The 16,513-nt window shown below is 33.6% G+C and overlaps 1 protein-coding gene across 1 annotated transcript in view; it reads right to left on the bottom strand.

The window, feature by feature from the left end:
• UVRAG (UV radiation resistance associated) overlaps positions 1-16,513 on the bottom strand; it is a 263,463-nt gene that overhangs the window by 117,150 nt on the left and 129,800 nt on the right. Inside the window, 1 exon segment of the mRNA XM_037522986.2 lies at positions 4,702-4,828. Within this exon segment, the coding sequence (XP_037378883.1) occupies positions 4,702-4,828 (127 nt within the window).

The raw sequence follows: 16,513 nt of genomic DNA, 5'->3' as shown, positions 1-16,513 counted from the left end.
CAATGGCCAGCTTCTGTCAAAATTAGTTAAAACCAATAAACTGCCGTTCTTCTGGGTTTTCTACATTAAGCCAGATAAGCAAGAAGCAATATACTTTGACTTTTTTACTTTCCCTCCCTGCAGAAATGCCTTTTCTGTGCTATGATTTATGATGCTGCCCTTCTCAAGGGTTAATAGATATTTCTTGCTATAATTTAGCAAAATTGCAATTGACTGTATTTCATTATGATATTTAATATCTTGCACATTAGAAACTACATGCTAAATTCCTCTTGGAATTCAGTGCCAAGAGAAGATTTTTTTTCTCCCTAAAGCACTGATATCTTCTATATAGCAGGCAGTGGAAAGCACATGATACCATTCATGACTATACAATTGGCCTGACAACTAAGAAAGTCAGACTTAATTTTAGTGTTTAAATAGAACAGGCAGATCCTATCCACTACCTAACATGTAAACTCCCTTGCCCTTGTGTCATTTTCTTAGCCTCCTCTCCAGTTCAACAGAAAGGGCAAACATCTTCATTTCTGCTCTAAATTACTTCTCATTCCAATCCCATCTCATACTACTCTCTTCCTAACAAATTACACTCCAGCTACAATGAACTAACAAGGAACTATCAGAAAGGAAATTAAGAAAACAGAATCACTTACAATTGCATCAGAAAGAATAAAATACCTATGAATAAATTTAACCAAGGAAATGAAAGACCTGTACCACAGAAACTATAATACACTGATGAAAGAAACTGAAGACACAAAGAAATAGAAAAAGATATTTCATGCCCATGGATCAGAAGAATTAATATTGTTAAAATGTCCATGACTCAAAGCAATCTACAGATTCAATGCAATCTGTATCAAAGTCCCAATGGCATTTTTCATAGATATAGAGCAAATGATTTTAAAATTTGTATGGAAATACAATAGACCCTGAATAACTAAAGAAATCTTGAGAAAGAAGAACAAAGCTGAATGTCCCAAGTCACCTGATTTAAAACAATTACAAAACTACAATAATTAAAACAGTGTGGTGCTGTCATTAAAGCATATACCTATAACAATGGCACAGAATAGACAGCCAAGAAATGAAAACACAAAAATAGAGTCAATTTATTAAGGAAAGTGGCAGCATGAATATATACTAGGGAAAAGATAGTCTTCTTAATAAATGGTGTTGGGAAAACTCAACAATCACAAGCAAAAGAATAAAATGGGATCACTATCTTACATCACATACAAAAGTTAATTCTTACAATTCTATAAGAAAAACATACATAGTAAGCTCTTAGATACCAGTCTTGGTGATGTTTTTCTGGATTTGACTCCAAAGGCAAGAGCAACAAAAGAAAAATTATACAAATAGCACTAAATCAAACTAAAAAGTTTCTGTACAGTGGGTACAGTGAAGGAAACCATCAACAAAACAAAAAGACAACCTATTGAATGGGAGATGATAATCATAAGTTTTATATATATGATAAAGGTTTAATATCTAAAATAAAAGAATGTCATATAACTCAATTTTTTAAAGAAAAAATTGGTATAGGCACTGAACAGACATTTTCCCAAAGAAGACAAGGCCAACAGGTACACGAAATAATGCTCAATATTACTAATCATCAAGATGATGCAAATCAAAACCACAATAAAATTAATACCTCATCTATCAGAATGCCTATCATCAAAAAGACAACAAGTTGGTGAAGTTGTGGAGAAAAGGAATTCTCATGCACTGTTGCTAAGAATGTAAATTGGTATAGCTACTTTAACAAACAGTCTGTAAATTCTTCAAGAAATTGAAAATAGAACTACTATATGACTCAGCAGTTCTACTTCTGGGTATATATGTATATTATATATATTATGGATATGGATTCTTTGTTTGAAATATACAGTAAATATATGTATTATACTCCTGTGACTTGCTAATTCGTACTTTAGTAATACCTTCACATGAACATAAGCACCATTTATCAGAGACTTCCCTTTTATATTTAAGATTATCATTTGTTGTCTTTGTTTACACAAAGAAAACAAAAATTAACTTGAAAAACTATAAGCATTCCCATGTGCATTGCAGCATTATTTACAATGGCCAGACTATGAAAGTAATGTGAGTTTCGATTGATGATTTAATAGTGACGATATTACATGTGTATATATGGCATTTTTTCATAAATGCACATACAGGAAAACTACTTAAATGTGAAAAAGAAATAAATATATTACCATTTGTGACATCAAAACTAGATCTTAAGGTATTATGTTAAATCAGAGAAGCAATACTTGTATGATATCAGTTATATATAGAATCCTAAGAAAAAATAAATAAAACGAAACTAAAATCAAAGAGACAGAAAACAAATCAGTGGCTCATAGAGGGAAGGTGGGTTGAAAGAGAGGCAAATGGGTGAAGTGGAACAAGAGGTACAAATATCCATTTATGAAGTAGACAAGTCAAGGAGCTATCAATAATACAGCACTGCAAATCTGAAAGCTGCTAAGAAAAGATGGTGTCACAATAGACTCATTGTGATCATCATTTCACAATGTATACAACTGTGAATCTTTGCTATAGGTCTGAAACTAAAAAAGAACTAAGTTAAAGAACTTTAACAAATATCAAGACCAATAATAAAATGAGAGAAAATAAAACGGTAAGATAATGGCAAAAGAATGGGCAGAAAGATCCATGATACCAAACAGGACATCCTATGACAGACATGCAGGTATATAGTCACCTGATTGATGAAAAGTGTTACTGCAGCATAATAAAATTATGGTTTTCAAAAAATGGTGCTGGATCAATTGACTATGAAAAGAATAAAGCACACCTTGACTCTTACCTTTCACATCATACACAAAAAATCAATTTCTGATGAATTACAGACATAAAAAGAAATAGTAAAGTGTTTAAAACACAGAAGAACATCTGCATGACATTAAGATAGGCAATTATTTCTTAAACTGGAGACAAAAAGTCTTAAATGTAAAAGAACAGGCTGAAAAATGGTACTTATGTTCATGTGAGGATATTACTAAAGTATGAATTAGCAAGTCACAGGAGTATAATACATATATGTACTGTATACTTCAAAGAATCCATATCCATAATACATAAAGAATTCCTATTAAAAAAATTTTGTCACACCAATTTTTATAAAGTGGAAGATATCAATGGATTGTACTTCACAAAGAGAGTATCCCAATCAGTATAAAACACATGGAACAGTGTTCAAATTCATCAGTTTTTAAAGAAATCAAAATTAAAACTGCAAGGAGATACCACAATATACCCACCAGAAAGGCTAAACAAACAAACAAAAAAACCAAAAAACACAAAGTACCAAATACTAAGAAAAGATGGTGTCACAATAGACTCATTGTGATGATCATTTCACAATGAACACAAATGTTGAATCATTGTTATAGGCCTGAAACTAAAGAACTAAGTTGAAGAACTTTAACAAATATCAATACCAATAATAACACGAGAGAAAATAAAACAGTATAGATGGAACAAGAGATCCAATACACTGCCAGATGTAAAGGGCATAAACTGGCATAACCATTTTGGAAAACTTTAGGACACAATCCACTAAAACTGAAGAGATGTGTATTCTATGTCTGCATTTTTGCTCTTAGGTTTATAGCCAAGAGAAATGTATTAAAAATCACCATTAAGGGGCCTCCCTACTGGTGCAGGGGTTAAAATCTCAGCGCTATCAAGCTATCAACTCACTGTGACATGAGTTCGATCCCCAGCCAGGGAGCTAACCCACACGGCGCAGGAGACCTCTCCTGTCTCGCCTGCTGTTCCCCTCAGCAGTGTATTTCAGTAGATCTGCCTGTTCTGCTCCCACTCTGTCTCTGGTGAATCCTCTGACCCCCTGCACACCTAGCCTAGACCCCAGTCCTTACGAGTTTGATCCTAGCAGGTCAGGGAGCTACCCACATGGTGTAGCAGACCTCTCCTGACTCGCCTGCTGCTCCCCTCAGCAGTATACTTCAGTCTCTCTGCCTGTTCTGTTCCCTGCTTTGTAGCTGGTGAATCCTCTCACCTCCCACACCTCTGGCCTGTACCCCAGTTCTTGTAGGCATAAGTAAATGAATCTTAAAAAAAAATTGTCACTAAGAAACACGTATCCGAACATCCACAAAAGCATTATTTTTCAGTCCCAAACTAAAAATCACTTAAAAGTCAACAGCAAAAATAAATAAATTCATATTCATACAATGGAATACCACTAGCAGTCTGAATGGTCTAAGACTGTATTACACACTAGTAAGGATAAACCTTAAAACAAAATGCTGAACAAACATCATTTGTACATCTATATGATTCTATTAGTAAATAGATCAGAATTAGGTAAGACTAATATTTGGTATAGCAAGTCAAGGTACAGGTTAGCCTAGCTGGAGAGCTACTGAATGGAATGGAGCACAAGGAAAACTGTTGAGGTTCTGGGTTCCTGGTAACGCTATTTAGGTGTGTTCATTTTGAAAATGTGTGCTCTGTGTGTGTGCTCATGCACACCTTTCTGTATGTACCAATTTCTGTATGTACCAATTTCAAAGGATTTCAAAACAGTAAAGAGAACTACATAAACACATTTATAAAAAGACAACTATTGCCACCTATGAAGAAGAAAATAAAACTACTGAAAGTGACGTAAGTCTGTATGGTGTTTTTACTCACCTTTGTCCTGTAATGCAATTTGTTGTTTATGCAATAATTCCACCTCCCGTCCCAAAGCTTTCTTCTGTCTTTCCAGTTCATTTCGAAGCACCAAAATTCTTAAATGCAGGCACTCACTTTCTTTTTTCTAAATTAAAAATAATCCAAAAGTAAATTTATGAATATATAAGTCACAACTATGAATAACTACATTCATAGTATTTCAAAATGAGCAATCGTTTAGCTCTTTAATATTCATCTAATTTCTAATCAGTAACTTAAAACTGGCACCTGTCATTTTGGTGGCAACAACACAGATTAACAAGGAATAAGAGTGTAAAGAAATCTAAAGTCTAGGGACAGTTCTTTCTAAGAACTCCAAAGACCTTGCAAAATATTCTAGATCTCTTTATTGACATCACAGTATAATAGGACAAAAAGAAATGGAAGTTCTCAAAAAGTGAAATATCAAGTACCATAGGATCCAGCAATGCCACTCCTGGGTATATACCTGGAGAATGGAAAATATGCCCACAGAACTAAAAAGCATGTTTCAAATAAAGGAAGAAGAAATAAAACACTTGGCAAAGAAATAGAAAGTTCTGATAAAGAAATAGTAGATACATAAAGAAGTGATATTTACTTAAAATTTACTGAAAATAACTGGAATAAAAACTCAGTGAATGAGCTCAACCACAGAACATAGCGATAGAGAAAAGAATTTTTAACCTGGAAGATATAACAATAGGAATTGCCCAATCTAAACAACAGAAAGAAATAGACTAAAAAATACAAATAGAGCCTCATGGTCATGAAATTACAGCAAAGATCTAACATTTGTATCAAGTGCAGGGAGGAAAGGAGAAAGAGGGCAGGAGTAGAAAAGCACTCACAGAAGTAATGGTCAAAACTTCTCAAACTGGGCAAAATAAATATATCTACATATTCAAGAAGTTAGTGAGCAATAAAGAGAATAAATTAAATGCAGAAAATTATAAAATTAATGAGACAGAAAGCCAATTCTTTGGGGGTGGGGGGAAGACAGTAATTACGAATATGAGGAATGAAAGAGCAGTCATCGCAACTGCTCCTGTGGACTTTAAGATATTAAAGAATACTATAAATAACTCTATGCCCATAAATTTGATAACTTAGGTGAAATGGACCAATTCTTTCAAAGGCAATCTACCAAAACTCACACTAGGAGAAACAGATCATCTGCATAGGCCTACATATATTAATGTTTTGGACAATCTTTCCAAAACAGAAAATTTAAGACCCAGAGGTTTCACTGGAGAATCCTATCAAACATCTAAATAAGAAATATTAACAGTTCTTGTAAAACCTCTTCCAAATATAGAAGAACTTCCTAAATCATGCTGTAAGGCCAGCATCACCCTAACCTCAAAACCAGTATCAACAGAAAAGAAAATTATAGACCTATAGCTCCCCTCAGCTTAGATGCAAAAATCCCCAATAAAATATTAGCAAATCAAATCCAATAATGTAAAATTATACATCATGACCTAAAGACAGGTTAGAAATTTAGTAACTGATTAGTGGAATTCATCATGATCATCAATCAGGATATAGAAGAAGAAAAATCTATATATAATTATATCACAAGATACTGACAAAGCATATAACAAAACTGAACACCCATTATGATAAAAACTCTCAGCAAACTAGGAATAAAGGACAGCTTCTTCAGTTAAAAAATATTTAACAAAAATCCTAAATTAACATACTACTTAATAGTGACATACCAGAGGCTCCAGCACCATTTGGTGACAAGGCTATCCTTTTTTTTTTTTTTTCAAAGATCAGTTAACTGTATTTGTGTCTATTTCTGCTCTCTATTCTTTTCCATTGATTCGTTTATTTTTTTACCCATCTCACACTGTCTTTATTACTGTAGTTTTATAGTAAATAAAGCTTGATATTAGATAGTGTTAGTCTCCAAATTTGTTCTTTTCTAGTACTGAATTAGTTATTTTGGGCTTTTTGTTTGTTTGTTTCCCTTTCTGTATAAACTTTAAAATTGACTTTCTGATATCCGCAAAATAACTTGGAATTTCACTGAATCTATAAATCAAGTTGGGAAAAATTGACATCTTAATAATGTCTTGCTCCCCATGAAAATGACAATCTTTTCATTAATTTTGGATCTCCCTTGATTTCTTTCATAAGAGTTTTGTAGCTTTCTTCATATAGATTTTATACATATTTTTTGCTAGGTTTATAAATGAAGTATTTAATTTTGTTATGTTAATGTTAATGTATTTTTTTATTTCAAATTCCAGTTTTTTTGCTGTTGCATAAGAATCTATTGACTTTTGTGTATTAGCCCTCAGCCATGCAACCTTGCTGTAATCATTTAGTACCAAGGTGGTTTTTTTTTTCCTGTTGGTATTTTAGGCATTTTCCACATAGACAAATAAAGATGTTTTTTATTTTTTTCTCAACCTGTATAACTTTATTTCCTTTTCTTGTTTTTTGCATAGCTGGGACTTTTAGTACATCTTTAATAGAGCTGAGAAAAGAGACATCTTGTCTTATTCTCCAACTTAGGGGGAGAGCCCCCCAAAAAAATAAATAATAAAAAAAAGGTATTAAAAGAATAAATAAATAAAATCAAAGGAAAGACAAACACAATGTCAAATACAGATGCTAACATATCAATATTAACTCTAAATGTAAATGGACTAAACTCTTCAATAAAAAGACACAGAGTTGCAGCCTGGATTAAGAAACAAAACCCAAACTTTTGCTGTCTCCAGGAAACACATTTAGCTACAAAAGATAAAAATAGACTCAAAGTCAAAGGATGGAAAACAATCCTACAAGCAAATGGACCAAAAAAGAAAGCAGGAACAGCTATACTTATATCAGATAAAACAGATTTCAAACTCAGAAAAATAAAAAGAGACCTTAATGGTCACTACATTATGATCAAGGGACAATACTTCAAGATGAAATAACACTCATTAACATATACTCACCAAACGAAGGAGCACCAAAATATATCAGACAACTGTTGTCATCTCTGAAAACAGACATCAGAGAAAACATATATGTAGTGGGAGACTTCAACACACCACTATCAACAATGGATAGATCAACAAGACAAAAAATAAGTAAAGAAACTGAAGCTCTAAATAAGGACCTAGAGCATTTGGGCTTAACAGACATCTATAGAACACTAAACCCCCCAAAAAACGGAGTACACATTTTTCTCAAGTGCACATGGATCATTCTCCAGGATCGACCACATACTGCGGCACAAGACAAACATCAACAGATACACCAAGATTGAAATCATACCAACCATCTTTTCTGACCATGAAGGCATCAAACTAGAAATAAACCATAAAAAGAAGGCAAGGAACTTTCCTACCTCCTGGAGATTAAAAACCACACTACTGAAAGACCACTGGACTAATGAAGAGCTCAAAGAAGAAATTAAAAAATTCTTTGAATTGAATGACAAGGAGGACACCAATATCCTAAATGTATGGGATGCAGCAAAAGCAGTAATAAGAGGAAAATATATAGCAATAGAAGCTCACATCAAGAAACAAGAAAGAACTCAAAGAAACAACCTAATCTCGAAGCTCAAAGATCTAGAAAAACAACAAAAAAAAACCCAAACCAGTAGAAGAAAAGAAATAATAAAAACCAAAGCAGAAATGAATGAAATCGAAACTGAAAAAACAATCCAAAAGATCAATGAAACCAAGAGCTGGTTCTTCGAAAAAAATCAATAAAATAGACAAACCCCTAGCCAGGCTTACAAAGGAAAAAAGGGAGAAAGCACAAATAAACAGGATCAGAAATGAAAGAGGAGAAATCACAACGGACACAGCAGAAATCAAAAGAATAATCAGTAACTACTATGAACAGTTATATGGAAACAAGTTCAACAATCTAGAGGAGATGGACAAATTCCTACAACTCTACAATCACCCAAAGCTAGATAAAGAAGAAATAGAACACCTTAACAGACCAATTACAAGCAGCGAAATTGAAATGGTAATCAAAAACCTCCCCAAAAACAAAAGCCCAGGACCTGATGGATTTACAAATGAATTCTACCAAACATTCAGAGACGAATTAGTGCCTATCCTTCACAAACTCTTCCAAAAAATTGAGAAGGAAGGGACAATACCAACACGTTCTATGAAGCCAACATTACACTAATACCAAAACCGAACAAGGACAACACAAAAAAGGAAAACTACAGGCCAATCTCCCTAAAGAACACTGACGCAAAAATCCTCAATAAAATTTTAGCTATCAGAATCCAACAATGTATCCATAAGATAATTCACCACGACCAAGTAGGATTCATTCCAGGGACACAAGGATGGTTCAACATCCGAAAATCAATCAACGTTATCCAACACATCAACAAAAAGAAATATAAAAACCATATGATAATATCAATCGATGCTGAGAAAGCTTTCGACAAAGTGCAACACCCATTCATGATAAAAGCCCTTGAAATTCTTGGGATACAAGGAACATACCACAACATCATAAAGGCCACCTATGACAAGCCAACAGCCAGTATCATTCTCAATGGTGAAAAGCTGAAAGCAATTCCATTAAGATCTGGAACAAGACAAGGATGTCCACTCTCACCACTGCTTTTCAATATAATACCGGAAGTCCTAGCCAGAGCAATAAGACAAGAGAAAGACATACAAGGAATCCAAATAGGAAAAGAAGAAGTCAAACTATCACTATTTGCAGATGACATGATAATATACATAGAGAACCCCAAAAACTCCACAGAAAAACTAATTCAACTCATCAATCAGTTCAGTAAAGTGGCAGGATACAAAATCAACACGCAAAAGTCAGTAGCCTTCCTATACACGAACAATAAATCTGAAGAAGAAATAAAAAAAAAATCCCTTTTATTATCGAAACAAAAAAAAAATCAAATATTTGGGAATAAATCTAACAAAAGAGGTAAAGGACCTATACAAAGAAAACTATAAAACACTGTTAAAAGAAATAGAAGAAGACACAAAGAAATGGAAAGACATCCCCTGCTCATGGATTGGAAGAATAAACATTATTAAAATGGCCATCCTACCAAAAGCAATATACAGATTCAATGCTATTCCAATCAAAATTTCAATGTCATTCTTCAAAGAAATAGAACAATTATTGATGAAATTCATATGGAATCACAAAAAACCCCGAATAGCCAAAGCTCTCCTGAAAAAAAAAGAAGGGAATGGAAGCATCACACTCCCAGACTTCAAACTATACTACAAAGCCATAATCATCAAAACTGCATGGTATTGGAACAAGAACAGACATACAGACCAATGGAATCGAATAGAAAATGCAAAAATAAACCCACAGATATATGGTCAACTAATCTTTGACAAAGGAGCAAAGACTATGCATTGGAGCAAAGAAAGTTTGTTCAATAAATGGTGCTGGGAAAACTGGGTTGCTACATGCAAAAGAATGAAGCTTGACCACTACCTCACACCATACACAAAAATCAACTCAAAATGGATTAAAGAACTAGACATAAGACCTGAAACCATAAAATACATAGAAGGAAATATAGGTGAATCACTACGTGATATGCACATCAAAGACATCTTTACAGACACATCACCCAAAGCAGTGATAGTGAAGGCAAAGATAAACAGCTGGGACTACATCAAATTAAAAAGCTTCTGCACAGCAAAAGAGACAATAACAAAAACAAAGAGAAACCCCACCAACTGGGAGAACATTTTTGCACACAACACTAACGATAAAGGACTGATCACAAAAATCTGCAAAGAGCTGATGAGACTCAACAACAACAAAGAAATTAATCCAGTCAAAAAATGGGCAGAAGAGCTAAAAAGAAACTTCTCCGAAGAGGAAATGCAAATGGCCAACAGGCATATGAAAAAATGTTCAACATCACTTGTCATCAGGGAAATGCAAATCAAAACTACCATGAGATACCATCTTACACCAGTGAGAATGGCACATATTAAAAAAACTAGCAACAACAAATGTTGGCAAGGGTGTGGAGAAAAAGGAACTCTTCTGCACTGCTGGTGGGAATGCAAACTGGTCCAACCACAATGGAGAGCTGTGTGGAGATTTCTGGACCTACTAATCATAGAGCTTCCATGTGATCCAGCAATTCCACTCCTAGGTATTTACCCAAAGGACAGAGAAACATCAATTCCAAAGAACACCTGCACCCCTATGTTTATAGCAGCACTGTTTACAATAGCTAAGCTTTGGAAACAACCCAGATGCCCAAAAATAGATGACTGGATCAAGAAGATGTGGTACATATATACCATGGAATATTACTCAGCATTCAAAAAAGATAAACACATGCAATTTGCAGCAACATGGATGGCGCTGGAAGGGATCATGCTCAGTGAAATAAGCCAGAAAGAAAAAGAAAAATACCGGATGGTCTCACTCATAGCAGGAATCTAGAATACTTAAATAAGGGACCAGGAAAATGAATAACTATAAGAAAGTGAAAATCAAAATCAACAAAAAACTATGAACCAGAGACACTTTTTGGGGGGTGGGGGGTGGGAGGGGAGGGATTGGGTCAGAATGAGGGGGTTGCAATTGTATGGGGAATATAAAAATAAAATTTATTATTTAAAAAAAATTTTGAAAACCACATATTCAATAAAGGAACAGCATCCAAAATCACAAAGAACTCTAAAATCCAATAATACAAAACCAACCCATTTTAAAAATGTGCAAAAGATCTGAACTGTCACCTCACCAAAGAAGATTTACAGATAGCAAATAAGAATATGAAAACATCATGTCATTAGGGAATTGAAAATTAGAAGTTAGAGTGCACTATATACCTACTGAAATAGGTAAAATAAAAACACAATACAAAGCTGACAAACGTGGAACAATAGAAATTTTCATCCTTCATTGATGGCAATGCAAAATGATGTAACTACTTCAAAAAATGGTCTGGCAATTTCTTACTAAACTAAACATACGTTCACTATATGATAAAGCAATTGTGCTCCGAGATAGTTACTCAGATGAGCTGAAAACTTAGTTTCACACAAAAATCTACACATGAGTATGTATAGCAGCTTTGTTCATAAATGCCAAAACTTGGAAGCAACTGAGATGTACAACTAAACTATGGTATATCTATACAATGAAGTATTTATTATTCAGCATAGAAAGAAGTGAACTATCAAGCAATGAAAAAATATGGAGGAACCTAAAATGATTAGTGTTAAGTAAAAGAAGTCAATCTGAAAAGGCTACATGTATGATTCCAACTATATGACATTCTGGAAAAGGCAAAAGCATGGAAAATGACTTTTGGCAGTTGTGTGGAAAATATTTTATAGCTATCATTTCTCACCCAAAATGCTTTCTTCCTATCTCTGAAATGTTGATTCCAAACAGATGGCAAAATCATCTGTTAAAGGCATTCTAGCCAAAGGGGGGCGGGGGGAACCCACCAAGCAGAAATGCTTATCTCCAATCATCATTACTGTGTTTGAATTGAAAATTTTATGAACTGTGAAACGTTCCTAAGCAACTTTTCCTGAGCAAAGCAAACACTTATGAAGAGCCTACTAAGTGCTACTAGATGAATGAGAAATAGTAACTGCTCTCTAAGAGCATAGATTTAGTGGAGACAAAAGTTACTTAGCCTTGCCAATTCCCTGTAAAAACAAACATCGGAAGTCAAGGAGTTATTTGCTTATTAATAAAGAAAAGCGAACCAAGAAACAATGTGTTTCCAATAGTGTGATCACGAAGTCCTAGGATGTTTTCACATCATTAAGGAAAAAATTATGTAAATTTTTAGAAAGCTTTTTCCACAAAGAGTTCAATTCTTTAAATTGAATTTTCCCACAAAATATATAAACTGAATTCTACCTGGGCAGAGAAAGAAGAAAAAGAGTAAAGCTACTCTTCAGAGACTACAGGGATATTCCCGGGTAGTAAATTAACCTGCACTATTCCAGGGGGCAAGCTCAAATTGGAATACATTTTCTAAAATCAAAGAACTAATAAGGGTAAAAGTAAGCTACAACTAAGCTAAAACTAACCTAAAACAGAAAGGCATGTATATGTTTGTGCTATGGTCTGATTGTAAAAACTGGCCCATTTACAGAAATATAGCAAGTCATTATAACCAAAATTGTTGGCTCTAATATCTGTTGAGTACAGCAAATAAACCCTGCCCAAGTGAGATTTGATTCTGCTTCCTAATGTATCAAAGACAATGCTCAAAGAGCTTAATGTTCTGTAAGTATTTTGCAATAGGCTTCTGTTAATGTCACATGTACATCACCAATGGATCAATTTTAGTTGGACTTTATTGTTTTTATACAAATTTTGTTGGATCCGAAAAACCACAGATACAAGCCATCTATTTATAAGCCCCAAAACTGTTGAAAGACAGTTGTGGAAATGATTAAAGACTCATTTTAGAATGATAAACTAATCTATACATGACATATTAAAGGAAACAATTTTCTTCTCATCATATGGGAGTTAAAGAGCCTCAAGGTAAACGTTCTCAAAGCGTGGTCCAGGAAAGCATAGTTCCAGAGACCATTTCAGAGTCTGTGACTTAAAAAATATTTTCTTATTAACACTAAGCCATTACCTCCTTTTTTTCTTCAAAACTGCATCGTAGAATATTCCAGAGTCTGTAAGATTTGTGATATCACATAAGATTACAGAAGTAACCATAAGAGCCATTTGTCTTTTACTAACCTAGGTATTGTCAATAAATATACCGTAAGTTCTTTAAGGTATCACAACTTCTAAGAGTAAAGCTTGTGAGTTGGCAGCTTAGGGCATATTCATTTATATTAGTTTTCCTACCAAAATTGGAAATAATCAGCAATTTGAAAAAATCTTTAGAACTATGGCAGTTGTCCTATAAGTACACAAATTGGTTTTTAAATGTTATTTATAAGTTGTCCCTATTACATTTAGAACTATAGAACCATCAAGAAAGGGAAAAATTTCCTTTGAAAGTATTTAATCCAATCCAATCCAGTGGCAATACCAGGTCTAAAACCTAGGTTCAGCTACGGAGATAAAGTAAAATGTGAATAATAATAAAATGTATAGGCATTCTACTTCTGGTATATGAGAATGTACATCTAACAAACTGGTCCTCCCATAAATAACACCTACAGACTGTAGACAATACTTAAAAATTACTACCTAAGGGTTCTGGAGATTACTCAACAGTTGGCCAACTTTGGAGGAGACTGTATGTTCTTGCAATTGGAATAAACCAGAAAAATTAAATAAAACACATAAAGCAGTCCAAGTTTGCAGGTATGGCTGTTTACATAGAAAATTCCAAAAATCAATAAAATAATTATGAAAACTAAACTCTTAATATAACCTTCAAGACACAAGGTTAATAAATTTAAATGAACTGTATTCTCATATACTATATACTACTGTAACAAACCAACATAGAGTGAATTTCCCCTTTTCTGTGGTTCTCCCTATGGGTGCCCGTAGTCAAACTCCAACTGAAAGCCAACTATCTTTCTGGTCAGAGAACCAGGAGAAAGAAATTGGTTAACAAGGTCACCAGCATTGAAGAAGTCAGAGAATGGACAACACAAATTCTGTTTAAATTCATTCTGAGTCTGGCTGAATGTTAAGTAACACATGCATGAGGCAAACAGAAAGCAATCTGTGTTTACAGAAAAAAGTACTGAATCGCAATTGGAGTCAATGTCCATCGCAGGCATGACAGTTTGAGTCCAACCAAGATAACTGCTAAAATAAAAACCTCAACATTCTTATGAGTAAAGTAATAAAACCTAGAGATTTCACAAAATTACATTGCAATGTCCAAGATACTATGACATTATTATACAATACACAAAGAACCAGGAAAATGTGACTCCTTCTCCAGGGAAAAAAACCACCAACATATATCAATCCTGAGATGATCTACATGTTAGAATAATCAAATACCTTAAAGCCACTATTACAAATAAACTAGGTGAGAAAAAGTAAAATATCCCTATGAGTAAAAAGATAAGAAATCTCAGCAGAGAACCTGAAAATTAAAAAAATCAAGAAGGCTTCTGTTTCTGGTCAAAATGAAGTGTAGATCACTATATTAATAGAATCAAGGAGGAAAAAAATCAAATGATCACTAGATCCAGAGAAAACATTTGACAAAACCCAATATCCATTTATGATAAAAACTCTCAGAAACTAGAAATAAGAAGAATGTTTGAAAACTAACAAAAGGAATCATTAGCATTATATCTAGCAAAGAAAGAATTAATTGTTCCCCCCTATGATCAAGAGCATGGCAAGGATTTCCACTTATATCGCTTTTATTCAACACTGTACTGTATGTCCGTGCTATTGAAAATGAGGCAGAAAAATTGATCAAAGCACATAAAGTAGTCTAAGTTTGCAGGTATGACTGTTAACATAGAAAATCCCCCCAAAACCTATAAAATAACAATGAGAACTAAACACCTAATACAAAGATTGCAACATACAAGGCTAATAAATTTAAATTAACTGTATTTTTATAGACTAGCACAAATAAAAGACCGGCCTCTTTGAACAAGGAATAATTCTAACAAAAGATGTCCTAAATTAATTTCTAGTAAAAGTTGCAAGATATTACTGAGAGAATTAAAGAACTTTAAATAAAAAGGATACATTCACATTCATAGATTGGAGAATTTAGTCACAAACTAATTTACAAACCCTTGTCAAAATTCCAGCAAGTTTTTGTTAGAGAAACTGATAAAATCATTCTCCAATTCACTTGGAAATACAAAGAACCCAGAAAAGCCACAGGAATTTTTTTTTTTTTTTTTAAAGAACAAAGAGAACTTACCCTATCTGGTTTTAAGATAATGAATCTATAATATTAAGAGAGTTTAGTATTGGTGAAAGATAAGCATATATAGATTAGTGGAACAAAACAGAATCTAGAAATACATGCACACATGAATTGTCAACTGACTTTAGACATTTCAAAACAATTAAATGGGGGGAAGGAAAAGACTACTGAACAAAAGATGGTAAATCAAATGGATGAAAAAATTAACTTATATTTTAAAAAAACTTGAGATGGATCATAGATCTAAGCGTAAAGCTCCAAACTATAAAACTTCTTGAACAAAACATAGGGGAAAACTTATGTTACTTTGGACTGGCAAAGATTTCTTATGAAGAATACAAAAGGCCCGAACCATAAAATAAAATTTTAAATGCTACATTGGGTTTTATCAAACTTAAAATCTTTTTGCTCTTTAGAAAACACCATCATTAAGAACACAAAAAAGCAATCCACAGAATGGAAGAAAATACTCCCAACACATATATCAGAAAAAGGATTTGTATGCAGAAAGAAAAAATAATAAGACACAATCATAGACACTTTTGCAATCCCAAAATAAGACAAAAATACTACTTAAAATGGGGGGGGCGGATCTAAAACTACTTTACATACATAAGTAAATAAAATGTAAGTAATGAAAGCTAGTCCCTATCAGAAAAAGATACTTCAAATAATAAATAAAATTAAGAGGAAGGCTAGAATAAACTCTGTATATTGCAGCTGAATATATTAGTATCACCTCATGTTTATATATACATACATACATATATATACAGGTACTGTGTATACCAGCTCCCTCCACTGTGGAGGCCCAGAAGCAGTTATGGTCCAGTCAAGAAGCACACCAGTGTCCAGATCTTGTTTCTAAACACCACTACCCGAAAAAGAACAAAGGGCTCCTTGGAGAAATGGCCAATTTTAGGGCTAAGACAGGAAAAACAC

This window comes from Talpa occidentalis, unplaced genomic scaffold, assembly GCF_014898055.3.
Source record: "Talpa occidentalis isolate TD23 unplaced genomic scaffold, MPIMG_talOcc4v2.1 talOcc4.3, whole genome shotgun sequence".
Lineage (NCBI taxonomy): Eukaryota > Metazoa > Chordata > Mammalia > Eulipotyphla > Talpidae > Talpa > Talpa occidentalis.
The sequence above is the reverse complement of the archived record's forward strand: the minus strand, read 5'-3'. Positions and strand labels throughout refer to the sequence as shown.